This window comes from Nerophis lumbriciformis, linkage group LG08, assembly GCF_033978685.3.
Source record: "Nerophis lumbriciformis linkage group LG08, RoL_Nlum_v2.1, whole genome shotgun sequence".
Classification (NCBI taxonomy): Eukaryota; Metazoa; Chordata; class Actinopteri; order Syngnathiformes; family Syngnathidae; genus Nerophis; species Nerophis lumbriciformis.
The window spans coordinates 40726129-40753707 of record NC_084555.2 but is presented as its reverse complement, the minus strand read 5'-3'; the positions used below and the strand labels follow the sequence as shown (position 1 = coordinate 40753707).

The 27579-nt window shown below is 42.9% G+C and overlaps 1 protein-coding gene across 6 annotated transcripts in view; it reads right to left on the bottom strand.

Moving 5' to 3' along the window:
• Nucleotides 1-27579, bottom strand: part of LOC133611807 (regulator of G-protein signaling 6-like) — a 202908-nt gene that overhangs the window by 86801 nt on the left and 88528 nt on the right. For all 6 annotated transcript variants that reach the window (XM_061968946.2, XM_061968948.2, XM_061968945.2 and 3 more), the window contains one exon: nucleotides 18584-18683. In XM_061968946.2, coding sequence (XP_061824930.2) covers nucleotides 18584-18683 — 100 coding nt within the window. The remainder of the gene's footprint in view (nucleotides 1-18583; nucleotides 18684-27579) is intronic.

The window sequence follows — 27579 nt, the reverse complement described above, 5'->3', positions numbered from 1 at the left end:
TTTGCTCACGCAGTTGTGGACAAAGGGGTGTACCTCGCCCCATCCTTTCTTGTGAAAGACTGAGCATTTTTTGGGAAACTGTTTTTATACCCAATCATGGCACCCACCTGTTCCCAATTAGCCTGCACACCTGTGGGATGTTCCAAATAAGTGTTTGATGAGCATTCTTCAACTTTGTCAGTATTTATTGCCACCTTTCCCAACTTCTTTGTCACGTGTTGCTGGCATCAAATTCTAAAGTTAATGGTTATTTGCAAAAAAAAAAAAAAGTTTATCAGTTTGAACATCAAATATGTTGTCTTTGTAGCATATTCAACTGAATATGGGTTGAAAATGATTTGCAAATCATTGTATTCCGTTTATATTTACATCTAACACAATTTCCCAACTCATATGGAAACGGGGTTTGTACAAAAGAAACCAGTAACAAAAGAACATGCAAAATACAAAGAAAGAACAAGACAGGAAAATAATGTGACAATACGCTAAAGGGAACCTTATGTGTAGCATTAACTTCATTATAGTGATCAAATAGGTTTTGTGGCTCCAAGTGGGTTTTGATTTGGTGGAAACTGGCCCAAATGGTTCTTTAGATGAAAAAGGTTGCTGACCCCTGCCCTAGAGCAGTGCTTCTCAAATATTTTCTTTTACGCCCCCCCACCTAGGAAGAAGAATATGTTGCGCGCCCCACTCTACATTTTGACTATCAATTGTATAATTTGTCTATAAAATTGTTATAACTATACCTCTGCATAACATTGTAAGCTTATATTAACATTAAAGGAAACAACACACTGGCCTTTCCTCGTCTCCCGCTGTGGTTACAGTGAAGCCAAGTGCTACATACGCTTCATCATATTCTGGTATGGCAAAAAAAAGCATGTTCCTCGATATCACCCTGGCATCGCACCCACCGCCTCACTGTTTGAGAAGGACTGCCCTAGGGGAGACTGGGTAAAACACGGCTCACTGACAAAGCTTAACTTATTGTTACTATAACAATCTACAAGGTTAATACAGTTCGCTTCTCTTTCGTCCCCTCCATTTATCTGCTTTGTTTTGTATTTCAAGTTATCATTACATATATGTATTGTTGCTTTTGAAACAATTGCATTGTTGATAATAGAAGTAATTATTGTTAATATTCATTATCAATAGTGCTTTTCTATTGGTATTTCTATTGCTCCATTTGTAGTGTAATAATGTTTATTGTCATTTCTGTGTCATTAATATCTACTTCAGTAACTGCTTCTTTACTATCTTTTTTTGTATCATATTTGTACATATCGTATTTGCTGATGCTGTTCTGTTGTTGTCGACTCTCGTCCCCCCTCTTGTCCCCGCAATTTCCCCCTCTGTCTTCCTTTTTTTCTCTTTCTATCCCCTCCTGTTCCGGTGCGGCTGCGCCAAACATTTAATAAAGTCAAATAAAAATAAGGCAACAAGAGAAGTATCCCACACTTCTCTTTTGTAAAGTAAATCTGTACAGCAAATATGGGCATCTACATCAACTATATGATTTGCCTGAGTAGCTGGACAGGCCAAAAAAACAACAACATTTATATTTAAAGTAAAGTACGGACAATAAAAAGCAAAGCAGCATTATGCATGAAGTGCAGTGGTTATTTGAGGGTCAGAAACCATGGTGATATGTACATTTAAAAAAAATATTACTTGAAGGAAGAGGCTTGGCAATTGTTAATAAAAACATGATTTTAGCTATTACTACTTTTTACATTTGCCTTCTCAAACAAGATTATATTTAGCCTGCATTTGAAGTGATTTTCCATTGGGTTTTTAAATGCATATACACTATACTGTATACAGTAGTATACACATTTTATGCATAATTGCATACTGTATACCGTATTTTCCGCACTATAAGGCGCACCGGATTATTAGCCGCACCTTCTATGAATTACATATTTCATCATTTTGTCCACCAATAAGCCGCCCCGGACTAAAAGCCGCGCCTACGCTGCGCTAAAGTGAATGTCAAAAAAACGCTGCGCTAAAGTGAATGTCAAAAAAACAGTCAGATAGTTCAGTCAAACTTTAATAATATATTGAAAACCAGCGTTCTAACAACTCTGTCCCAAAATGTACGCAAATGTGCAATCACAAACATAGTAAAATTCAAAATGGTGTAGAACAATAGCAACATAATGTTGCTTTAACGTTAATGTCACAACACACAAAATAAACATAGCGCTCACCTTCTGAAGTTATTCTTCATTCGTAAATCCTTCGAATTCTTCGTCTTCGGTGTCCGAATTGAAAAGTTGGGCGAATACGGGATCCAAAATGGCCGGTTCCGTCTCGTAGAAGTCATCGGGAGTCAGTGTCGCTGTTGTTCTGTGAATCCTGCCTTCCGGAAAGCTCGGACCACAGTTGTGACCGAAATATCTGCCCAAGCATTTACGATCCACTGGCAAATGTTGGCGTATGTCGTCCGAGGCTGTCTGCCCGTCTTAGTGAAGGTGTGTTCGCCTTCGGAGCTGTGTGAAAAAAGCCACCCGGCCTCTTCGCGTAAACTTCCCTTAACCACTCGCTCATCTTTTCTTCATCCATCCATCCCTTCGAGTTAGCTTTTATGATGACGCCGGCTGGAAAGGTCTCTTTTGGCAAGGTCTTCCTTTTGAATATCACCATGAGTGGAAGTTAGCATGGCAAGCTAGAACCACAGTGAAGGATGACTTCATTCCCTGTGGTGCGAATATTCACCGTACGTGCTCCCGTTCCACAGTGCGGTTCACAGGAATATCAGTTGCTGTGAAATACGGTAGTAATCCGTGTGCGGATGGAGAGATTGCGTCTTTTTATGAACCGGATCGCTTATTAGGAGCCATTTTGTGGTCTTTACAGATGTAAACAGGAAATGAAACGTACGGTGATATCCGCGCGTTTTTTCTTCTTCTTCCGGGGGCGGGTGAAGCGCTTCCTTTTCTATGGGGGCGGGTGAAGCGCTTCCTGTTCTATGGGGGCGGGTGCTTTCCTTGGCGGTTGCTTGCGTAGAAGAAGAAGCGCTTCCTGTTCTACCGGGAAAAAAGATGGCGGCTGTTTACCGAAGTTGCGAGACCGAAACTTTATGAAAATGAATCGTAATAAAGCGCACCGGGTTATTAGGCGCACTGTCAGCTTTTGAGAAAAATTGTGGTTTTTAGGTGCGCCTTATAGTGCGGAAAATACGGTACATGTACAGTGGCCCCCGTTTTTTTAATCAATAATCCTTTGTAAAAAGTTTTTCACAAAATAAATTAAGTAGTACCTCAACTTAACAGTGTTTTGAGATAAGAACTGTCACTCTGCTAATTGTTATGCTTTAAGATGCAAGCAAAAATTTGAGTTACAAGCATCCAAACCTTTAGTTGGTGTAGCAAATGCCACAGTGAACCCCGTAAGATCAGCAGAAAACATCTGGTTTTACTCTTTATAGCTAAAGAGCAACATAACTTTGTTTTCCAACCACAGAAAGAAGAACAGTTCTCAGAGTAAGTAGATGATATTTATTGAATTAAACACATAATTAAACACAAGCATGTCGACAAGTTGGCAAAACAATTTGAGCATATAACTGCTAGTCTGCACCACACTGAAGCAGAATTAGTTAATAATACTTGCCAAAAATGTCAAAAAAATAACTTAAAGGCAAACATGTACCAATGGAAAAGCTGCGGATGGAAGGTGATACCATAGAAGTCCACTCTCAGCTGTACATTTTTATTACATCACTTCATAAAACTACTGTTGTTAGTAGTGGACACCAGCGGTAAGGGATGCCGTCAAGCGGAAGAAAGAGTCCTATCGGGCTCTTTTGGCAGCAGACAGGTACCGACAGGCCAAGCGGTGTGCGGCTTCAGCGGTCGCGGAGGTAAAAACTCGGACATGGGAGGAGTTTGGGGAAGCCATGGAAAACGACTTCCGGACGGCTTCGAAGCAATTCTGGACCACCATCCGCTGCCTCAGGAAGGGGAAGCAGTGCAATGTCAACACCGTGTATGGTGGGCATGGTGTTCTGCTGACCTCGACTGCGGATGTTGTGGATCGGTGGAGGGAATACTTCAAAGACCTCCTCAATCCTACCAGCACGTTTTCCTATGAGGAAGCAGGGCCTGGGGGATCTGTGGTGGGCTCTCCTATTTCTGGGGCTGAGGTTGCCGAGGTAGTTAAAAAGCTCCTCGGTGGCAAGGCCCCGGGGGTGGATGAGACCCGCCTGGAGTTCCTTAAGGCTCTGGATGTTGTGGGGCTGTCTTGGTTGACAAGACTCTGCAACATCGCGTGGACATCGGGGGCGGTACTTCTGGATTGGCAGACTGGGGTGGTGGTTTCTCTCTTTAAGAAGGGGAACCGGAGGGTGTGTTCCAACTATCGTGGGATCTCACTCCTCAGCCTTCCCGGTAAGGTCTATTCAGGTGTACTGGAGAGGAGGCTACGCCGGATAGTCGAACCTCGGATTCAGGAGGAACAGTGTGGTTTTCGTCCTGGTCGTGGAACTGTGGACCAGGTCTATACTCTCGGCAGGGTCCTTGAGGGTGCATGGGAGTTTGCCCAACCAGTCTACATGTGTTTTGTGGACTTGGAGAAGGCATTCGACCGTGTACCCCGGGATGTCCTGTGGGGAGTGCTCAGAGAGTATGGGGTAACGGACTGTCTTATTGTGGCGGTTCGCTCCCTGTATAATCAGTGTCAGAGCTTGGTCCGCATTGCCGGCAGTAAGTCGGACCCGTTTCCAGTGAGGGTTGGACTCCGCCAAGGCTGCTCTTGGTCACCGATTCTGTTCATAACCTTTATGGACAGAATTTCTAGGGGCAGTCAAGGCGTTGAGGGTATCTGGTTTGGTGGCTGCAGGATTAAGTCCCTGCTATTTTCAGATGATGTGGTCCTGATGGCTTCAACTGGCCAAGATCTTCAGCTCTCACTGGATCGGTTCAGAGCAGAGTGTGAAGCGACTGGGATGGGAATCAGCACATCCAAGTCAGAGTCCATAGTTCTCGCCCGGAAAAGGGTGGAGTGCCATCTCCGGGTTGGGGAGGAGATCTTGCCCCAAGTGGAGGAGTTCAAGTACCTCGGAGTCTTGTTCACGAGTGAGGGAAGAGTGGATCGTGCAATCGACACCTCATCCGGGAGGAGCTCAAAGTAAAGCCGCTGCTCCTCCACATCGAGAGGAGCCAGATGAGGTGGTTCGGGCATCTGGTCAGGATGCCACCCGAGGGCCTCTCTAGGAAGGTGTTTCGGGCACGTCCGAAGGTGTGTCCTGGGTCTTCAGCTTAGGCTGCTGCCCCCGCGACCCGACCTCGGATAAGCGGAAGAAGATGGATGGATGGATATATATATATATATATATATATATATATATATATATATATATATATATATATATATATATATATATATATATATATATATATATATATGTATGTGTGGGAAAAAAATCACAAGACTATTTCATCTCTACAGGCCTGTTTCATGAGGGGGGGTACCCTCAATCATCAGGAGATTTTAATGGGAGCATTCGCATACCATGGTTTATATAGGGCACAGAGTGGGTGGGTACAGGCTGGCCTAGGGGCGTGGTGATTGGCTCATGTGTTACCTAGGAGGTGTTTCCGTCTATGTCGGCATGCTGTTACAATTTCGCTGCGCTTGTGGAGGGATGACAGGTCTGGATGGTAAATAATAAACAGTTTCTCTTTCAAGCATAGGTTGCATCTTTTATTACCACTATTGTAAGGTGTGCTGGATGCAAGAATTTGCCATGTTATTGAATATTCAACATTATTGTCTTTGAGGTCCCAAATGTGTTTGCTGAGTTCTGTGGTATTTCGCAGGTTTTATATATATATATATATATATACAGGTAAAAGCCAGTAAATTAGAATATTTTGAAAAACTTGATTTATTTCAGTAATTGCATTCAAAAGGTGTAACTTGTACATTATATTTATTCATTGCACACAGACTGATGCATTCAAATGTTTATTTCATTTAATTTTGATGATTTGAAGTGGCAACAAATGAAAATCCAAAATTCCGTGTGTCACAAAATTAGAATATTACTTAAGGCTAATACAAAAAAGGGATTTTTAGAAATGTTGGCCAAATGAAAAGTATGAAAATGAAAAATATGAGCATGTACAATACTCAATACTTGGTTGGAGCTCCTTTTGCCTCAATTACTGCGTTAATGCGGTGTGGCATGGAGTCGATGAGTTTCTGGCACTGCTCAGGTGTTATGAGAGCCCAGGTTGCTCTGATAGTGGCCTTCAACTCTTCTGCGTTTTTGGGTCTGGCATTCTGCATCTTCCTTTTCACAATACCCCACAGATTTTCTATGGGGCTAAGGTCAGGGGAGTTGGCGGGCCAATTTAGAACAGAAATACCATGGTCCGTAAACCAGGCACGGGTAGATTTTGCGCTGTGTGCAGGCGCCAAGTCCTGTTGGAACTTGAAATCTCCATCTCCATAGAGCAGGTCAGCAGCAGGAAGCATGAAGTGCTCTAAAACTTGCTGGTAGACGGCTGCGTTGACCCTGGATCTCAGGAAACAGAGTGGACCGACACCAGCAGATGACATGGCACCCCAAACCATCACCCAACCATGCAAATTTTGCATTTCCTTTGGAAATCGAGGTCCCAGAGTCTGGAGGAAGACAGGAGAGGCACAGGATCCACGTTGCCTGAAGTCTAGTGTAAAGTTTCCACCATCAGTGATGGTTTGGGGTGCCATGTCATCTGCTGGTGTCGGTCCACTCTGTTTCCTGAGATCCAGGGTCAACGCAGCCGTCTACCAGCAAGTTTTAGAGCACTTCATGCTTCCTGCTGCTGACCTGCTCTATGGAGATGGAGATTTCAAGTTCCAACAGGACTTGGCGCCTGCACACAGCGCAAAATCTACCCGTGCCTGGTTTACGGACCATGGTATTTCTGTTCTAAATTGGCCCGCCAACTCCCCTGACCTTAGCCCCATAGAAAATCTGTGGGGTATTGTGAAAAGGAAGATGCAGAATGCCAGACCCAAAAACGCAGAAGAGTTGAAGGCCACTATCAGAGCAACCTGGGCTCTCATAACACCTGAGCAGTGCCAGAAACTCATCGACTCCATGCCACGCCGCATTAACGCAGTAATTGAGGCAAAAGGAGCTCCAACCAAGTATTGAGTATTGTACATGCTCATATTTTTCATTTTCATACTTTTCAGTTGGCCAACATTTCTAAAAAATCCCTTTTTTGTATTAGCCTTAAGTAATATTCTAATTTTGTGACACACGGAATTTTGGATTTTCATTTGTTGCCACTTCAAATCATCAAAATTAAATGAAATAAACATTTGAATGCATCAGTCTGTGTGCAATGAATAAATATAATGTACAAGTTACACCTTTTGAATGCAATTACTGAAATAAATCAAGTTTTTCAAAATATTCTAATTTACTGGCTTTTACCTGTATATTCCAAAGACATGCACCTGGGGATAGGCTGATTGGCAACACTAAATTGGCCCTAGTGTGTGAATGTGAGTGTGAATGCTGTCTGTCTATCTGTGTTGGCCCTGTGATGAGGTGGCGACTTGTCCAGGGTGTGTCACACCGCGGTGAGGGATGTCTTGTCTTGGTTTTTTCTGTCTTGTGATGTGCATGTTTTAGTTTGAAAAGTAACTCTCCTCTCGTTTCAGGTCACTTGCCCTTCCTTTTGGGTCATCAGGAGTTCAAGTACCTCGGAGTCTTGTTCACGAGTGGGGGAAGAGTGGATCGTGAGATCGACAGGCGGATCGGTGCGGCGTCTTCAGTAATGCGGACGCTGTATCGATCCGTTGTGGTGAAGAAGGAGCTGAGCCGGAAGGCAAAGCTCTCGATTTACCGGTCGATCTACGTTCTCATCCTCACCTATGGTCATGAGCTTTGGGTCATGACCGAAAGGACAAGATCACAGGTACAAGCGGCCGAAATGAGTTTCCTCCGCCGAGTGGCGGGGCTCTCCCTTAGAGATAGGGTGAGAAGCTCTGTCATTCGGGGGGAGCTCAAAGTAAAGCCGCTGCTCCTCCACATCGAGAGGAGCCAGATGAGGTGGTTCGGGCATCTGGTCAAGATGCCACCCGAACGCCTCCCTAGGAAGGTGTTTCGGGCACGTCCGACCGGTAGGAGGCCACGGGGAAGACCCAGGACACGCTGGGAAGACTATCTCTCCCGGCTGGCCTGGGAACGCCTCGGGATCCCCCGGGAGGAGCTGGACGAAGTGGCTGGGGAGAGGGAAGTCTGGGCTTCCCTGCTTAAGCTGCTGCCCCCGCGACCTGACCTCGGATAAGCGGAAGAAGATGGATGGATGGATGGAGTCTGACGTCATCCCGATTCCCTAATTGTTTCCACCTGTTCCCTATTACCCTCATGTGTCTTATAAGCCCACTCCTTCCTTTGTTCTGTGCCAGATTGTTTCGTCTATTCGTGCTCTCTAGCGTCCATGTTCCTGTCCATGCCTTGTCTTGCCTTGCCTCGTTTTGTAATTAATTCCTTGATCTTGAATCCCCTTTGTTACTATTTTGAATTTTTCCTTTCTTCCTCCTCAGCAGAGCGACTTTTTGTTATTTAGTATATTCAACCTAAGTGGTGAGTTTCAGTTATTTTTTCATTTTATCCTCAATTTTTGAGTGACTATTTTTGTTAATACTTTATTAGATTAGTGAGTGTAGAAATTTTCATAGCTATTTGTTTTTTCCTCCTGTTGGAGCGTTTTCTGTTTATACATTTTATAACATATACGGCGCCAATTATAGTTTGTCTTTGCTTTTGTGTTTTCCTCCGTTTGGAGTGATTTTTGGTTGTTGCTATTTTTTCTTGGAACCTTTTTTGCCGATTAGTTTTTGGTTAAAGATAGATATTGTAATCCTTGACTTGGGAGGTGAAAGGAAGTTTTCAAAATAAAAGCCTGTCCAAATTCCCTACTCTGCATCTGAGTCCTATCCTTTTACCAAGCCTGATAGTACAATCTGGCCAGTATGGACCCAGCAGAGAAAGGGCAGTTTTCCGCGGCCATACAGGATCAGGAAGCCCGCCTCTCACGCCAAGAGGAGTTTCAGAAGGCGATGGCCGAACATATGGGTCGCCTTACCTCCCAGCTACAGGAGATGGTCTTGCGACTTCCTCAAGCCCCCGCATCGGCTCCCGTACCTGCTTCTCCACCACCTACGTCATTCACCGGAGCCGGAAGCAAATTGGCACCCCCAGCTCAATATTCAGGTGAAACAGGACAATGCAAAGCTTTTATTATAGACTGCTCAATTCATTTTGAATTTACGCCTCACGCCTTTCCCACGGAGCGATCGAAAATCGCTTTCATGATCTCCCATCTGACTGGTAGAGCCAAGGCATGGGCTTCCGCCGAGTGGGGCCGGAGCTCAGCTATCTGCAGCTCTCTCACAGACTTCCAGACTGCCCTTAAAATGACTTTTGATCCGGTCACAGACGACCGGGAGAAAGCTCAGGAGCTAAGCAGGTTGAGGCAAGGTCGAGACTCTGTATGTGATTACGCCATCCGATTCCGCACGCTATCGGCGGAGAGCGGGTGGAACTCCGCGGCACTCTATGACACTTTTTTGAAGGGGCTGGCCGCACCTATTCAAGATTTACTAATTCCATTAGATTTACCTGCCGGGTTGGACGAGCTTATCGCGCTCGCCATCCGCACTGACAACAGGCTCACTCAACTCAGGCGACATCGGAGTGTAAGGACCACAACCACGGGAGGAGCGACACACTCTCAAACACAGTACAGACCGGCTTTCTACCCCGCTTCCCCCGCGCCAAGTCATCCCATTTCCCTGGAGGAAGGTGAGGATCCCATGCAGCTGAGGAGAGCACGGCTGACGCAGGAGGAACGCCAGAGACGACAACTTGAAGGGCGGTGTTTTTACTGCGGGGAGCCGGGTCACCTCGTCGCCACCTGTCCGGTTAAAAGACCCATAGGAGTGAGTCAAGTAACTGCTTCTACTCCCATTACGCGTACCCTCACTAAAATCAAGGTAAAACATCACACTGTCACAGACATTGGGGCACTTATTGGGGCGGATGAGAGTTTAATGGACTGGGGTCTGGCTGCTAAATTAGGTGTCAAGTCTGAGCCATTATCTCGACCCATTAGAGCTAGAGCTCTTGATGCTAAGGAACTGTTTATTATTACCCACAGCACAGAACCCATCCGCATATGCATAAAGGACCATGAAGAAAAGATTCGCTTGTATCTGTTCAAAACCTCATCGCACACCTTAATTTTGGGACAACCGTGGCTCTTTCGCCACAACCCCCAGATAGACTGGAGGTCAGGTGAAATTAAAACATGGGGAAAGGACTGTGTAAATGAGTGTTTCACCAGTGCTACACAAACTAAGGGTGTAGCGCAACTCAATTTGTTTTCTGCAAACCCGCCACAGAATCGGAATACCCGGACCTGAATTCGGTGCCCCCATGTTACCATCAGCTATGAGAGGTATTTAGCAAGACTAAAGCCATGTCTCTTCCTCCACACCGCCCATATGACTGCGCCATTAACTTGATCCCAGGATCCACCATTCCCAAAGGTCGCCTGTACTCCGTTTCCGGTCCTGAGAGGGCGGCCATGAAGGAGTACCTCACAGACTCATTAAGAGCGGGACTGATCCGCCCCTCCTCATCACCAGCAGGTGCCGGCTTCTTCTTCGTGGACAAAAAAGATGGAACCCTGAGACCCTGCATCGACTACAGCCCACTAAACGACATCACCATCAAGAACCGGTACCCCCTCCCTCTCATGAACTCTGTGTTTGACCAACTCCAGCAAGCCAAGGTATTTACTAAACTTGACCTTCGTAATGCCTATCATCTCATCCGCATAAGGGAGGGGTATGAGTGGAAGACTGGTTTTAACACTCCCAATGGACACTATGAGTATTTAGTAATGCCATTTGGACTTACCAATGCTCCTGCTGTATTTCAAGCCATGATAAATGATGTGCTAAGAGACTTCCTAGACCATTTTGTATATGTATACCTTGATGACATTTTAATTTACTCTACAGACATTGAGACTCATAAGGTCCACGTGACCAAGGTCCTTAAAAGGCTACTGGAGAACCAGCTATTTGTCAAAGCTGAAAAGAGTGAGTTTCATGCCAACACTATCTCCTTCTTGGGCTTTATCGTAGCTCCTGGAGGAGTTAAGATGGACCCGGCTAAAGTTAGCGCCGTAGCCGACAGGCCCACTCCTGATAGCCGGAAGAGGGTTCAACAGTTCTTGGGGTTTGCTAATTTTTATAGAAGATTTATCAGAAATTTTAGCACAATAGCTGCCCCTCTCCATGCTCTCACTTCCACCCAGGTGCAGTTCCGCTGGTCTCCAGAGGCTGAAAGGGCGTTCCAGAACCTTAAGCATCGCTTCACTTCAGCTCCTATCCTCACCATGCCAGATCCCCAACGCCAGTTTGTGGTAGAGGTGGATGCCTCCAACGAAGGAATCGGAGCCGTCCTCTCCCAACGCTCAGAGAAGGATGGTAAAATGCATCCCTGCGCCTTCCTGTCAAGACGCCTATCCAAAGCTGAGAGGAATTATGATGTCGGTAACCGTGAGTTGTTGGCGGTCAAAATCGCTCTGGAGGAGTGGAGGCACTGGCTAGAGGGGGCCGATTTCCCGTTCATTGTCTGGACTGATCATAAAAATCTTGAGTATATCAAAAGGGCTAAAAGACTAAATTCTCGCCAGGCCAGGTGGGCGCTCTTTTTTAACCGTTTCTCCTTTTCTCTCTCTTACAGGCCGGGGTCCCGAAACGTCAAGCCAGACGTCCTGTCTCGACTGTTTGACCCCGAGCCTGATGCCAAGGAACCTGAAACTATCTTTCCACTTACCCGTGTGGTTGGAGTAGTCACCTGGCAAATAGAAGATGAGGTGAAGCAGGCAAATGGTGGAGTCCCGCCACCTAGAGGGTGCCCAGATAACCGCTTGTTTGTTCCGGTTGAGTTGCGCCCACAGGTGATCCACTGGGCTCACACCTCCCTGCTTTCATGCCACCCGGGAGTTCGGAGAACGATGTTCGCCATCTCTCGGCGGTTTTGGTGGCCAGCCATGGAGCCGGAGGTACGGGAGTACGTGGAGGCATGTTCGGTCTGCGCTCGGAACAAGACGTCCTCTGGATCCCGTATGGGCCTATTGCAGCCCCTACCCATTCCCTCCAGACCGTGGTCCGACATCTCAATGGACTTCGTCACGGGGCTCCCGGTCTCTCAAGGTAACACCACCGTCCTCACGGTGGTGGACCGTTTCACCAAGATGGTGAGATTCATTGCCTTGCCTAAACTGCCCTCCGCCAAGGAGACAGCAGAAATTATGATGAACAATGTTTTCAAAATTCACGGCTTCCCTAAAGACATTGTCTCCGACCGGGGGCCCCAGTTCGTATCACGGTTCTGGAAGGAGTTCTGCAGGCTCATTGGAGCTAAAGCCAGCCTGACCTCAGGTTATCACCCGGAGGCCAACGGCCAGACCGAACGCCTCAACCAACAACTGGAAAACTGCCTCCGGTGCCTGGTGTCCCAAAATCCCCCTACATGGAGCAAACACCTGGTCTGGGTCGAGTATGCTCACAATTCTTTACCTACATCTGCCACAGGGTTCTCACCTTTCAAAAGTGCTTATGGTTTTCAACCTTCAGTCTTTCCAGACAATGAACTGGAAGTGTCGGTCCCCTCTGCACATGCCATGGTCCGACGCTGCCGACGCATCTGGGCAGCAGCTCGTCAGGTGCTGATTCAACAAGGGGACAGAGTGAAGAAGGCAGCGGATCGCAAGAGACGACCCGCCCCGGCATATCGACCAGGGCAGAGAGTAAGGCTCTCAGCAAAGGACATGCGGCTCAAAGTTCCCTCCAAGAAGCTAGCACCACGGTTCGTAGGTCCATACCCCATTACTAAAATCATCGGGCCCTCAGCAGTAAGATTCCGTCTGCCTCGGTCCCTGCGTGTACACCCGACCTTCCACGTCAGCAGAGTAAAACCTGTCAAAGAGAACCCGCTGGTTCCGGCCACCACGTCCCCTCCACCACCCGAGATGATTGAGGGTGGCCCTGTCTACAAGGTCAAGAAGTTGTTGGCAGTTCGCAGTCGGGGTCGGGGCAGACAGTACTTGGTAGACTGGGAGGGGTACGGACCGGAGGAGAGACAGTGGGTGCCTTCTCGATATATCATGGACTCCACCCTCATTGAAGACTTTCATAGGGACCATCCTGGACAATCTGGGCCGTCAGGAGTCGGCCCTAGAAGGGGGTGTACTGTCACACCGCGGTGAGGGATGTCTTGTCTTGGTTTTTTCTGTCTTGTGATGTGAATGTTTTAGTTTGAAAAGTAACTCTCCTCTCGTTTCAGGTCACTTGCCCTTCCTTTTGTGTCATCAGTCTGACGTCATCCCGATTCCCTAATTGTTTCCACCTGTTCCCTATTACCCTCATGTGTCTTATAAGCCCACTCCTTCCTTTGTTCTGTGCCAGATTGTTTCGTCTATTCGTGCTCTCTAGCGTCCATGTTCCTGTCCATGCCTTGTCTTGCCTTGCCTCGTTTTGTAATTAATTCCTTGATCTTGAATCCCCTTTGTTACTATTTTGAATTTTTCCTTTCTTCCTCCTCAGCAGAGCGACTTTTTGTTATTTAGTATATTCAACCGAAGTGGTGAGTTTCAGTTATTTTTTCATTCTATCCTCAATTTTTGAGTGACTATTTTTGTTAATACTTTATTAGATTAGTGAGTGTAGAAATTTTCATAGCTATTTGTTTTTTCCTCCTGTTGGAGCGTTTTCTGTTTATACATTTTATAACATATACGGCGCCAATTATAGTTTGTCTTTGCTTTTGTGTTTTCCTCCGTTTGGAGTGATTTTTGGTTGTTGCTATTTTTTCTTGGAACCTTTTTTGCCGATTAGTTTTTGGTTAAAGATAGATATTGTAATCCTTGACTTGGGAGGTGAAAGGAAGTTTTCAAAATAAAAGCCTGTCCAAATTCCCTACTCTGCATCTGAGTCCTATCCTTTTACCAAGCCTGATAGTGTGTACCCCGCCTTCCGCCCAATTGTAGCTGGGATGGGCTCCAGAGCCCCCCGCGACCCCGAAGGGAAAAAGCAGTGGAAAATGGATGGATGGATGGATGGATGGATGGATGGATATATATATATATATATACTGTATATATATATATATATATATATATATATATATATATATATATATATATATATATATATATATATATAGTATTTTTTTCATACAATACTATCTAAAAGTTAATTTTTGTTTTTAAAAGGCATTATGGATGTTTAAAATTGCGCAGTTTTTTTTTTTAAAGCTCTGTCACAGAATCACAGCTTAAGTTACTGCTGTAGTTTTATATGCTTAAAACAATTCAAAACAATAACAAATGGACTTTAAACGTCACCTCACACTACTAGTTGGTGAAGACGGTCAGGGAAAGAGGAAGGGACAACCAAATAAAGTGAAGTGAAGTATATTTATATAGCGCTTTTCTCTAGTGACTCAAAGCGCTTTACATTGTGAAACCCAATATCTAAGTTACATTTTTAAACCAGTGTGGGTGGCACTGGGAGCAGGTCGTAAAGTGTCTTGCCCAAGGACACAACGGCAGTGACTAGGATGGTTGAAGCGGGGATCGAACCTAGAACCCTCAAGTTGCTGGCACGGCCACTCTACCAACCGAACTATACCTCCCCAAATGGACGCCACCTTTGTGCTTTACAAAGAGTTCTCTCTTGAAATCAGTAATATTTCTCACCTTCTTCATCAAAGTGTTACATCCAAGAACGTTTTGTTCTGAATTGGGATGTAACGATAAACGGTAATAACGCTAACTGCGATAAGGCTCCCGTTTTCTAACATTGTGTATTTTAGTTATTTTATTTGAAATAACTTGGTCAAAAGATTTCAGTGTGTGTATAAGTACTTTTTGAGCTTATTGAAGAGTACCGCAATATTAATGATAACAGTTATTAATTTGGTAACAATAGCCGTGATATGAAATGTTCATATTGTTACATCCCTAATGCTGACATCACTTTGTTTGACTGCTGCAATCACGCGCACGAGGTTTACGGTGCTTTTTGGCGCAACATATCCCATTGTCCAGTGACGTGCGGTCACTGGAGGCAGGTGAGGCCCAGCCTCACCTGCCATCATGGAAAGAAAAAAAATGTAAAAAGAAAAAAAAATAATTAAATTGTTATATGTATTCAGTGATTATACTATAAAGTTATTTTCCATTTAACTTCCCCAGTTTTAGATTATTTTTATTCAAAATCGCTGAATTTTCACATTTGCCGTTCAAATACTGAGAAGAGACGGTGCAGTGATCAGCAGTCAGTTGAGGCACGTCACTCAGTTGTGCCTCAACATGGATTGCGGACTCGGCTAACTGCTGGCCTGCTGTGCAGTGAGACCGTATTGTTATATGAACTATATTATACATTTCCATCGTTTAGTTAGCTGAGGTATATAATGTACAGTGTATTTTGTCAACAACTGTATGTGTGTAAATTATTTCTGGTGCTGAGCAATCATAAAACTGCTGCGAAGACGCACTGTGTGAGGTTCGCAGTAATCCCGCCGCAGAATGCACCCCCCGACGGGAGCGCAACACCAACCAGAGCCCACACCCAAACCCTCCACGTGCAAGACCGAATCCAACCAAAAAAAGTCACTTAACAAGAAGCCAAAAAGTGCAAAAACAACAATGCTCGCGCCGGAGGAGCCATGAACAACTGCAGGGACACAACATTAGGTACACCTGCAGACTGCAGCACGCATTTCATATTTCATTCATTCACAACTCCTCCAGCACGAACACCACTGTTCCCGAACTTATAAGTAAAGGTAAGACCATAATAACGTTTTTTTAATTAAATGTGCTTTTTTGTGTGCTACAGTTTGTATGTGTAAAGTTAAAGTTAAGTTAAAGTACCAATGATTGTCACACACACACTAGGTGTGGTGAAATTTGTCCTCTGCATTTGACCCATCCCTTGTTCACCCCCTGGGAGGTGAGGAGAGCAGTGGGCAGCAGCGGCGCCGCGCCCGGGAATAATTTTTGGTGATTTAACACCCAATTCAAACCCTTGATGCTGAGTGCCAAGCAGGGAAGAATGCTGGTATGAGCTTTTAAACATAACCCTTTAACTGCTGCCAATCAAATGGTGAATAAGATACTCTTTAGGGTTCATATGTTTGTAAATCTGACTGTGATGAAGTCAGTGCCTCACCAGCCATGAACCTCACCGCACGTCACTGCCATTGTCGGGACTCAACGACCATACAGACGTATGTTTCAACTGGCACCTTTATTTTACCCCATTGTGGATTATTTTGCAGCCATACTCAATTAAAAAATCACAGAGACTGAGTCACAACAATCTTGATTCGGCAAAGGATATACGGGCAGACGGACTCATTTGTTTTTGCCACGTGCAATGTTTGGTTGTACGATAACCAAGACAGTATACAAAACTTGGGCAAACATTTGGTGAAAACCCAGTCATCGGATAAGTTGGGCGTATGAACACTGAGAAACCACTGTTTTTGTTGGCCCTATGAACTCTACCTAGAAACAAGTGTCAGCAATAAGTGTTGGGGAAGCCATGGAGTACGACTTCCGGATGGCTTTGTGGAGATGCTGGACCATCATCCGCCAACTCAGGAAGGAAAAACAATGCTCTGTCAACACTTTGTAAGGTGGGGACAGTGTGCTGCTGACCTTGACTTGGGATGATGTGAATTGGTGGAAGGAATTCTTTGTAGACCTCCTCAATCCCACCTAGACGTATCCCTATGAGAATGCAGTGCCTGTTTATTTTTTGGTGGGCTCTCCTATTTCTGGGGCTGAGGTTGCCAAAGTAGTTAAAAAGGTCCTGAGCGGCAGGGCCCCCAGTGGTGGATGATATCTGTCCGGACTTCCTTCAGGCTAAGGATGCTGTGGGGCTGTCTTAGTTGACAAGACTCTGCAGCATTGCGTCGACATCGGGGGCGGTGCATCTGAAATGGCAGTCCGGGGTTATGGTTCCTTTTTAAGAAGGTGGACCGAAGGGTGTGATCAAACTACCGTGGGATCAAACTCCTCTGCCTTCCTGGTAAATATTATTCAGGTGTACTGGAGGAAGCTACGCTGGATAGTCAATCCACTAATTCAAGAGGAGCAGTGTGGTTTACGTCCGGGTCGTGGAACTTTGCACCAGCACTATACTCTCAGCAGGGTTGTTGAGGGCCCGTGGGTTTTTTTCCAATTTGTCTGCATGTGTTATGTGGACATAAAGAAGTCATTCAATGTGTCCTTTGGAAGTTCTGTGAGGAGTGAGTGAGTGGAGTGTTAATTTGTTGCCTGGAAAAGGGTGGAGTACCCAGGTGCACGAGTGAGGGAAGAGTGGATCAAGAGATTAACGTCAAATTGGTGCGGTATCAGCAGTAATGCGTACTCTGCATCATTCCGTTGTGATCAAGATGGAGCAGAGCAGGGCTAAAAGGCAAAGCTCTCAATTTACTGGTTGAGCTAGGTTCGGACACTCACCTATGTTCACGAGCTTTGGGTTGTGACCGAAAGGACAACATTGTGAGTACCCTATGAGTGAGAAACTCTGTTATTCCGGAAGAGCAGGAGTAAAGTTGTGAGATGAGGTGACTCAGGCATCTGGTTAGTACGCCGCCCGAAAGCCTCCCTGGGGAGGTGTTCAGGACATGTCCGACCACTAAGAGGCCATGAGGAAAACTCAGGTTAGTTAGACTATGTCTCCCAGCTGTACTGGGAACGCCATAGGATCTCTGGACGGAGAGGGATGTCTAGGCTTCTCTGCTGAGGCTGCTGCCCATGCGACCTGACCCCAGATAATCGGAAGAAGATGGATGGGAATATTAGCACAAACGTAACATGATGAAGAAAAATAACGAGAGCAATTCTGTTGATCTACATATCTGCCGATGCAAAAAAATGTGACATTTTAAAATTAATCCTACATTTTTGCTGTATGTGTAACTTATAGCATTGTTGTGTTTGGAGACATTTAAATTGAAAAGCATATAGTAAAAAGGTAGTTCTCTAGTATTCCTGCGGTGTGGTGTCCCCAAACAACACTTCTAGGTCAGTCTAAGGTCAAAGCTGCGGGTCATCACGATGTAAAGTGTAACAGGTTTGCTCCTGGACAGCAGAACATTTGGTGCATGTGCTTGGCAGCGGCGGCAGAAAGGGATTTAAAGACTGTTGTGACTCACAAACAGCCAGGAGACACGCTGATGATTCATCTAACACACATGAAGCATCACAGTGTGTAAACATAAATAGAAAAATGTTGCAGCATTACTACTGTGAGACGAGGTCAGCGGCGCGCCACAGGCACTCTTCTCAGTGGCAGAGGTCTTATGGGCAAAGACATCACGCTCCTCCAACTGTGGTAGCAGCAATTTAAATGAGCCCAAAAGGTCACATTTGCTTTACACAATATGACTCATATGTTCAGCCACATCTATCACTACATCACGTATGGCAACGTCGCGGATGCAGAGCAGCAACATATGCATTTCACTGACCTGATGCAACACTGGGGATTTTGGACAGAAAGCTCTTAACAGTCCTGATGGCAACTCCTCCTGCTTTCTCATCTTGGATCCTGGTGACGATGTCCTCAATCTGTAAAGAGTGTCCACATTAGTTATGTACTGTAAAATGCTTTACGGACAAATATTAATGAAAAGCATAAGTGAAAATAGGGAGCCAAACAACAAAACCATGTCTCATGTCAATAAAATTTGAATTTTTGAAATGTAACTTGGGCTGCAACGATTAATCGATTAAATCAATTTGATTAGAAAAAAAGCTTAAATGTATATTATGCTGCTTTAGTTAATCGTTTGAGTGTAATTAATAAGCGTTTGTAAAAATACAGACTGTGTGAACTGCCCGGAACTTTAAATACACAGACATAGTTTCCGCAATAGAGTGCACATTAGAGTGGTGGTGTGCATTTTTTAAATAATGCACACATGTTAATAGTACAATTTCAATTGTGATGATGTGCATTTATTAGAATAACAGATCAAAGGTTATGGCAAGCAGTAAAATGTTTATTTAAAAAATGTTCCTTAAAAAAACAATACTATGATGTATATTTGATCCAATTACTCGAAGAGTAAAACAAGAATATTCGATTACTAAAAAATTGATAGCTGCAGCCCTTAATGTCATATTTTCCCCAAAAAAATGGTCTTCAGCGTGTGGTCTGAAAACACATTTAGGAGTACAATGAAATCTCAGTTTTTGTACCTTCCGTATGATTTGGTTTTCGACAAAAACTTTCACAAAAAATGTGCCCCAATTTTCATACACTACCTCTGTTATCTACAGCAGAAATGTCCAAACTTCTCAATTGTCCCGTGAGACACCATGAGATATTAAAGGAAGCCTACCAACAAGGAAATTGCACACATCTTTATAGTCTGACAATTATGATGCTATTATGTCGCCAACTAGTGGCCAATGTAAGTACTTCAGGTCGATGAGCCTAAGTTATGCTCTGAATCGACGCTTGTGCAGCATTGCTTTATATGACCCAAAGCGAACAACCCTACCTTGTCATGGTGCAAAAAAATAAAATAAAATAAAAATCCAACCAAAACAAAAAGCTAACAGACAGGGTCAGGTAACACAACCTGCTCACTGAACTTTGATGACATTATAAAAAACATCCACCCAACACAAAACATTCTAAATTACATTCATTTTTCCATCACAAAACATGATGGAAAAAATGCAAAAATACTCTCCACGCATTTTAGCTGCTTGATATTTCTGAATGATAACAGAACTTTAAGGTCGTCACGGAAGAAAAAAGTTAGAAGTCGAACTTTCATCATACTCCTAATGGTGTTTATATATATATATATATATATATATATATATATATATATATATATATATATATATATATATATATAGACATATATATATATATATATATATATATATATATATATATATATATATATATATATATATATATATATATATATATGTCTATATATATATATATATATATATATATATATATATGTCTATATATATATATATATATATATATATATATATATAGACATATATATATATATATATATATATATATATATGTCTATATATATATATATATATATAGACATATATATATATATATATAGACATATATATATATATATATATATATATATATATATATATGTCTATATATATATATATATATATATATATATATATATATATATATATATATATATATATATATATATATATATGTCTATATAGTTATCCATCCATCCATCCATCCATCCATATAGTTACTTAACATGCAGTCGACCAATGCGGCCCCCAATTAAAAAAGTTTGGACACCCTTGTCCTACAGCCAAACATTCTGAATTGCCGTGGAATCGAGTGCCCAAACAAAGAATCCCACACAGTGGTAGATCAGTCACTGTGCTTTTTTTTTTACAAAATAAACCTGCAAAATCACCGATCATGGTGTCAGAAAAAGTTGCAAATGACTGCACTTTGATAAAGAATGTCGGAAACAATATTGAATTCAAGAAAGAACAAGTACCGTAGCTTTCTTCCGCTCATTAGCATCTTCATCAAGTCTTTTATGAGTCAATTACATCAGAAATCAGAATCAGAATCAGAAATATATTATTAATCACCGAAGGGAAATTCTGATTTTCAGCACAATCCCATTCAAACAGAACGGGAACGCTGACGGGTCTGCCAACTTCCGGCGCCCCCTCTCCCTTTTTTTTCTTCCAGATATGTAGTTCACATTGTTTTCTGCATGTAAAACTATAAGTATTCTTTAAAAAATATATTTTTTGTCAATATTTTTTGGTGTTTGGAACAGATTAGTTATGATAATTATTTCCTAAGAGAGGGCAGCATGGTGAAACAGGGGTTAGTGCATGTGCCTCACAATACGAAGGTCCTGAATTCAATCCCGGGCACGGGATCTTTCTGTGTGGAGTTTGCATGTTCTCCCCATGACTGCGTGGGTTCCCTCTGGGTACTCTGGCTTCTTCCCACCTCCAAAGACATGCACCTGGGGATAGGTTGATTGGCAACACTAAATGGTCCCTAGTGTGTGAATGTGAGTGTGAGTGTTGTCTGTCTATCTGTGTTGGCCCTGTGATGAGGTGGCGACTTGTCCAGGGTGTACCCCGCCTACCGTCCGAATGCAGCTGAGATAGACTCCAGCACCCCTCGTGACCCCCAAAGGGACACGCGGTAGAAAATGGATGAATGAATGAATTTCCTATGGGAAAAAAATCCTTCCGTTTTTTTACGACTCAAAACAAATTACTACCAAAAATAGAGGTAAACCACTGAAACTCTGCTTTTTTGTCTTGCTTTTTCTGTAAATACAGAATTTCTCAATTGGATTTTTGTTTTAATGTGTGCTGCCTGTAATTCATTTTTTCTAGGTCTTGTGATTGGTTAATACGGCCCTAGAATAAATTTAAAGAAAGGCTACCAGTCATATGTTTCACAGCTTGTTAAATGTTTTTATTTTATCAGATTCTTTTAGGCAATTGTACGCTTCAACTTTGTGGGACCAGTTAGAGAACATTCTCTTCTGTCCTCCAAATAATTGATTGGATTAGTTTGGTGTTGAAGAGTTTGTCAGTGCTCAACACACCATCACACATCTTTGGAGATGACTGTGATTTAATATCAGTGACTTTTAAATACACAAATGGACAGAAATCTCACAAAATCACACACAATGGTCCCAGCGGAATGGAAACATTTATAGTTGCATAGCTGAAATTATTTGCAGATTTTCTCTTGTAGTCCTGGCCAGTGCATGATGTATTTAGCACATTGGTTGTCAAACCTATTTCACCAAGTAACAACTCAGATTAAATTATGGGTTACACTTGTATATCGCTTTTCTACCTTCAAGGTACTCAAAGCGCTTTGACACTTTCAGCATTCACCCATTCACACACACATTCTCACATTGATGGTGGGAGCTGCCATGTAAGGCCCTAACCATGACCCATCAGGAGCAAGGATGAAGTGTCTAGCTCAAGGACACAACGGACATGACTGGCCATGCCGTCCCCCAAAATACTTGGCTCTCCAAGTACCACCATAATGACCAACATTAAAGTACAATAGCGTGGTAAGCCCCAGTATTCATTAAAAACAAGGCAGTGGTTTTATTTAATAAGTTTATTTAATATTTTTGGCCACAAACATACATACAACACACTGCACAAACATCAACAATGATACTCCATGTACCAGACCTGGGCATTCTGCGACCTGCGGGCCACATCCTGCCCTTTGTACGTCCCTGTCCGGCCCGCGTGAGGCCAATCATAAATTACAAAATAAATTTTAAAAAGTATCTATCTCGAGTGTGCAATACAACGGTGCTGCTTTTGTTTTGAAAAGCGTTATTTTTATTACTTCCGTGTGGACGTATGCTCATGTGCGATTGTGAGTGAATGTGAACAGCTGCAATCACAAATTACAAAATACATTTAAAAAAACATCTATGTCGTGCGTGCAATACAACTGTGCTGCTTTTATTTTGAAAAGTGTTATTTATGGGCGTATGTCCGTGTGTAACCTGTGAGTGAAGGTGCACAGCGACGAGTGATACCCGGTTATCCCCGAGACGCTAAAAAAAGAAAAGTTGATGACGAATGGCGTGTTTTCAACAAGACATGGACTGCCAAGTATTTTTCTACAGAAATTAAAGGTAAAGCCGTGTGCTTAATTTGTGGTACACAGGTTGCTGTGTTTAAAGAATATAGTGTAACGACCTGCTGAAGTTGATGTTGTGTTCTTGAGTTGCGGAAATGAAGAGTGAGGATAGACGTGCATGTGGAAAGAACGAGATAAGTTGTCTTAGTATAGGTTGCTCAATAAAAGTTTAAAAAGAGCGTCAGACTTGGTGTGCACTTCTTCTGGACGCTACAATTGGTGTCAGAAGTAAAACTTTGCGCATACTGCCGCTGCTTGTCTGCTCAGCCTGCTACATCATCGGGAGGCACGTGCCACGATGTTTCCTGGCGACTTTGTCAAGATTGAACGGTGCCGGCAGCGACTGCAGATGTCTGTGTGAATCCCGGACGTGAGGGGCTCGCCGCAAAGAGAGAGAGAGAGAGAGAGCGAGAGAGAGAGAGAGAGAGAGAGAGAGAGGGTGGAAGGAGAGAGGCAGCGTCGACAGGTGCAGCGCAAGCTGCTTGGCATGGGGGAATTCCGCCCTCAATGAAGACTCCTAGGTTTGATGGCAAGGCGAACTGGGAGGCATTTCATCCCACTTCTGACACCAATTGTAGCGTCCAGAAGAAGTGCACACCAAGTCTGACGCTCTTTTTAAACTTTTATTGAGCAACCTATACTAACACAGCTCAACTTATCTCGTTCCTTCCACACGCACGTCTATCCTCACTCCTCATTTCCGCAACAGCAACACTTCCTCCTTCTTAGCCAATCACCTTCTCAGGCGTGATACGCTCACAACAAAGAGGATGCAGGATAAAGTGACAGAAATTGAAATTTTTGCATTGTAATATACATCAGGAAGTGTTGTGTAAGAAAGTGTTAAAAATAAAACCATCAAAAGCCATCTGCTTTTGTATAAAGATAAGTTAGGTTAAATGAAATTATTATTATTATTATTATTTATCTTACGGTATATCAAAAATAATTTAAGCAAAATTGAATTGAAATATTGTCGGTGTGGCCCTCCAGCAGTGCTCGGGTTGCTCATGCGGCCCCCAGTAAAAATTAATTGCCCACCCCTGCCATATACAGTACACATTTACAGACTTCTTTGACGTATCACTAGATGGAGCCTGTGGTACGCTTACTGAGAATCACTGAAATAGCAGGATCAAAAGTTAGGAGGGGAAAAAAGGCAGCCATAGTTGAAGATAAACATCACACCTTTCAAAGCAGCTAAAGTTCCCCAAATACATTCCGCACCTAAAATTAGGCACAGCACACTTCATTAAATCACACAAACATACACTGGTAATTGAAAATAAATTGAATCACAAACAAAACATCCAGACACCAACCTAAATGTTTTCGTGTGGGGTTAAGTCATTTTTTTGTTGGGTCTTGTCTTTGAATGGATTGTTTAAGAGCAGAAGCAGTCAGGTGTGAGACATCTAATGGGGTCACCAGAAATCTATGGACAACAAAAAGAACCCGACTACGCACACCCAGCTATGTTGTTTTGTAAAAGGTTGTTGTTTCTTTACTGCTCACTAAGGAGAACACAGGAAAACATACAAAAGAGGCTATGGTTGGATGGAGCTACAGTAGGTTAATTTAAAAAAGACGCTTTCTCTTTCCCAAAGTAGGTTATGCAGTGTCCAAGGCTAAGTCACAAGAGGGTGAGCTAACGGCAGCATGCCTGTTTATTTTTGGTATTTATAGCTATATATCTTCACATTCTACGATGAGCAGTTTACTTACTCAGGTACAGTGGTACCTCGTTTTCTTACATGCCAGTTTTGTATGATTCAGTTTGGCCCGGTTTTTATCATGGTCATCGTTTTTTTGATTGATTGATTGAAACTTTTATTAGTAGATTGCACAGTACAGTACATATTCCGTACAATTGACTACTAACACCGTAACACCCAAATAAGTTTGTAATACCTGAATAAGTTTATCGTACACAACAGTACGCATTTTAAGTAGTCTGTTTGCATGTGTATCATTCTGCGGAATCAAAAAAGTACAAAACTTACAGTATCAACACTTTGTCTGGCTCCACAAAAGACAAGACTGGCAGATTCCACCTAATGACAAGGATTTACTTCCTGACTATGGCAACACACAGAGAGCAAACTGAATTAAATGCATACTTGTAAATTATACTCGGAATTGTATGAAAACCAGATATTACAAAAGGACAGTACCACTGTCTTTATCAGTTCAGTGTTAAATAAAAAAAGTAGATATTATCAAACAAATTAATATTTAAAAAGCACCAACATTTTATTCCCGTATACCGGGAATTGGTACTGTTTTATTTCAAATGTGAAAGGAATAGGACAGCAAAATAACCCGTCATTGGGCCAAACAAAGTTGTGAGTACCAGGATGTTAAAGTATAAGAAACACTTGAATTCAAGACAGAATTTATAACTTATAAGTACAAAGGTGGTGGCCATGTGGTTCTTCCCTCTACCCGCTCAGCTGCCAGTCTTCAATTAAGGTAAAAAGAAGTTATGTAAATTTTTCATTTATCCATTTCATTCGTCATTTATATGGATTTTGCATTGTTTTCTGCATGTGAAACACTTATCCAAGTACAGGATTAACATATTTCACACCATGAGAAAATTTAAATCTGGCTTTGTCTGACTTTTTGTAACTTTTTAATACTTATTACTAAGGATTAAAACAACAACCGAGGTACCAATTTAAGTACTGAAAATAATACCTGTTGGTATTTACTTTAGAAAATGTAAACATGGCAATGGTGAAAAGAGCCGTGGTGAGCCAAGTAAATACCATGCAGTGGAAAAGAGGCATAAAGTACTACCCTCCCCCTTTAAATGACAATGCTAAAATAATCTACAATTCATACAATTTCACATGTAAAAGACATCAGAAGTGCTGCTGAGATTTTTGTTGCCTTATTTATTGTTTATTTGTTGTTTATTCTTTATAATTTGTAATGTATTAGATACTCTGTATTAAATATAACACACATATTGTCAGAAAGGGGAAAATTAGCTTGAACATGGTTACAGAAATTATTAAAAGATAATTACACTGACAGGAAATTATATCTAGATCCACAAGAAGTACGCAGTATATAGAAATGGTAAAACACACATCATGTAGGGCAAAGGAGGAGAGAGGAAGACAATAACCAATCTCTCACCACAAGCTTGACAGCGAAGCCTGACATGAATTCTTTACTATGGTCGTGTTTAAACCTCTTACAGAGGTGCACTCAGATGTGTCGAGCTCAGAGCTTGTTTGTTTACTCCAGAAGTGGTTTGACATCAGTAGCCAGCATAATATTCAGTACCCCCTTTGAAGCCAAAGCTTCTGTGCTGCACAACACTTTGTGCTTAATCCAACTCCCCTGAGACGACAACAAAGAAGATGAAGTATTTTTGTTGTCATGCAGTAATGGACCTTGGACTGGAGGAGCAGCACCGTGAGAAGAACTCATTATCTGCCTTCAGGATGTCAGAAGACAAGAAACGCTGGTCACAGTTAACAGAAAGGGCGCCTCCTATCTCTTGAAGTATAAGCTAATGGTGTCTATGCAGGGTCTCTGAGAGCGTAACAGCTCGTTGTCCCTCGCTACAAACCATTATCTGAAGGACACTTGCCTATCTAACAAGCGTACAAAAATATATTGTATATACAAACCCCGTTTCCATATGAGTTGGGAAATTGTGTTAGATGTAAATATAAACGGAATACAATGATTTGCAAATCATTTTCAACCCATATTCAGTTGAATATGCTACAAAAACAACATATTTGATGTTCAAACTGATAAACTTTTTTTTTTGTTGCAAATAATCATTAACTTTAAGAATTTGATGCCAGCAACACTTGACAAAGAAGTTGGGAAAGGTAGCAATAAATACTGATAAAGTTGAGGAATGCTCATCAAACACTTATTTGGAACATCCCACAGGTGTGCAGGCTAATTGAGAACAGGTGGGTGCCATGATTGGGTATAAAAACAGCTTCCCAAAAAATGCTCAGTCTTTCACAAGAAAGGATGGGGCAAGGTACACCCCTTTGTCCACCACTGCGTGAGCAAATAGTCAAACAGTTTAAGAACAACGTTTCTCAAAGTGCAATTGCAAGAAATTTAGGGATTTCAACATCTATGGTCCATAATATCATCAAAAGGTTCAGAGAATCTGGAGAAATCACTCCACGTAAGCGGCATGGCCGGAAACCAACATTGAATGACCGTGACCTTCGATCCCTCAGACGGCACTGTATCAAAAACCGACATCAATCTCTAAAGGATATCACCACATGGGCTCAGGAACACTTCAGAAAACCACTGTCACTAAATACAGTTGGTCGCTACATCTGTAAGTGCAAGTTAAAGCTCTACTATGCAAAACGAAAGCCATTTATCAACAACATCCAGAAACGCCGCCGCCGGCTTCTCTGGGCCCGAGATCATCTAAGTGGAAAAGTGTTCTGTGGTCTGACGAGTCCACATTTCAAATTGTTTTTGGAAATATTCGACATCGTGTCATCCGGACCAAAGGGGAAGCGAACCATCCAGACTGTTATCGACGCAAAGTTCAAAAGCCAGCATCTGTGATTATATGGGGGTGCATTAGTGTCCAAGGCATGGGTAACTTACACATCTGTGAAGGCACCATTAATACTGAAAGGTACATACAGGTTTTGGAACAATATATGCTGCCATCTAAGCGGCTTCTTTTTGATGGACGCCTCTGTTTATTTCAGCAAGACAATGCCAAGCCACATTAAGCACGTGTTACAACAGCGTGGCTTCGTAAAA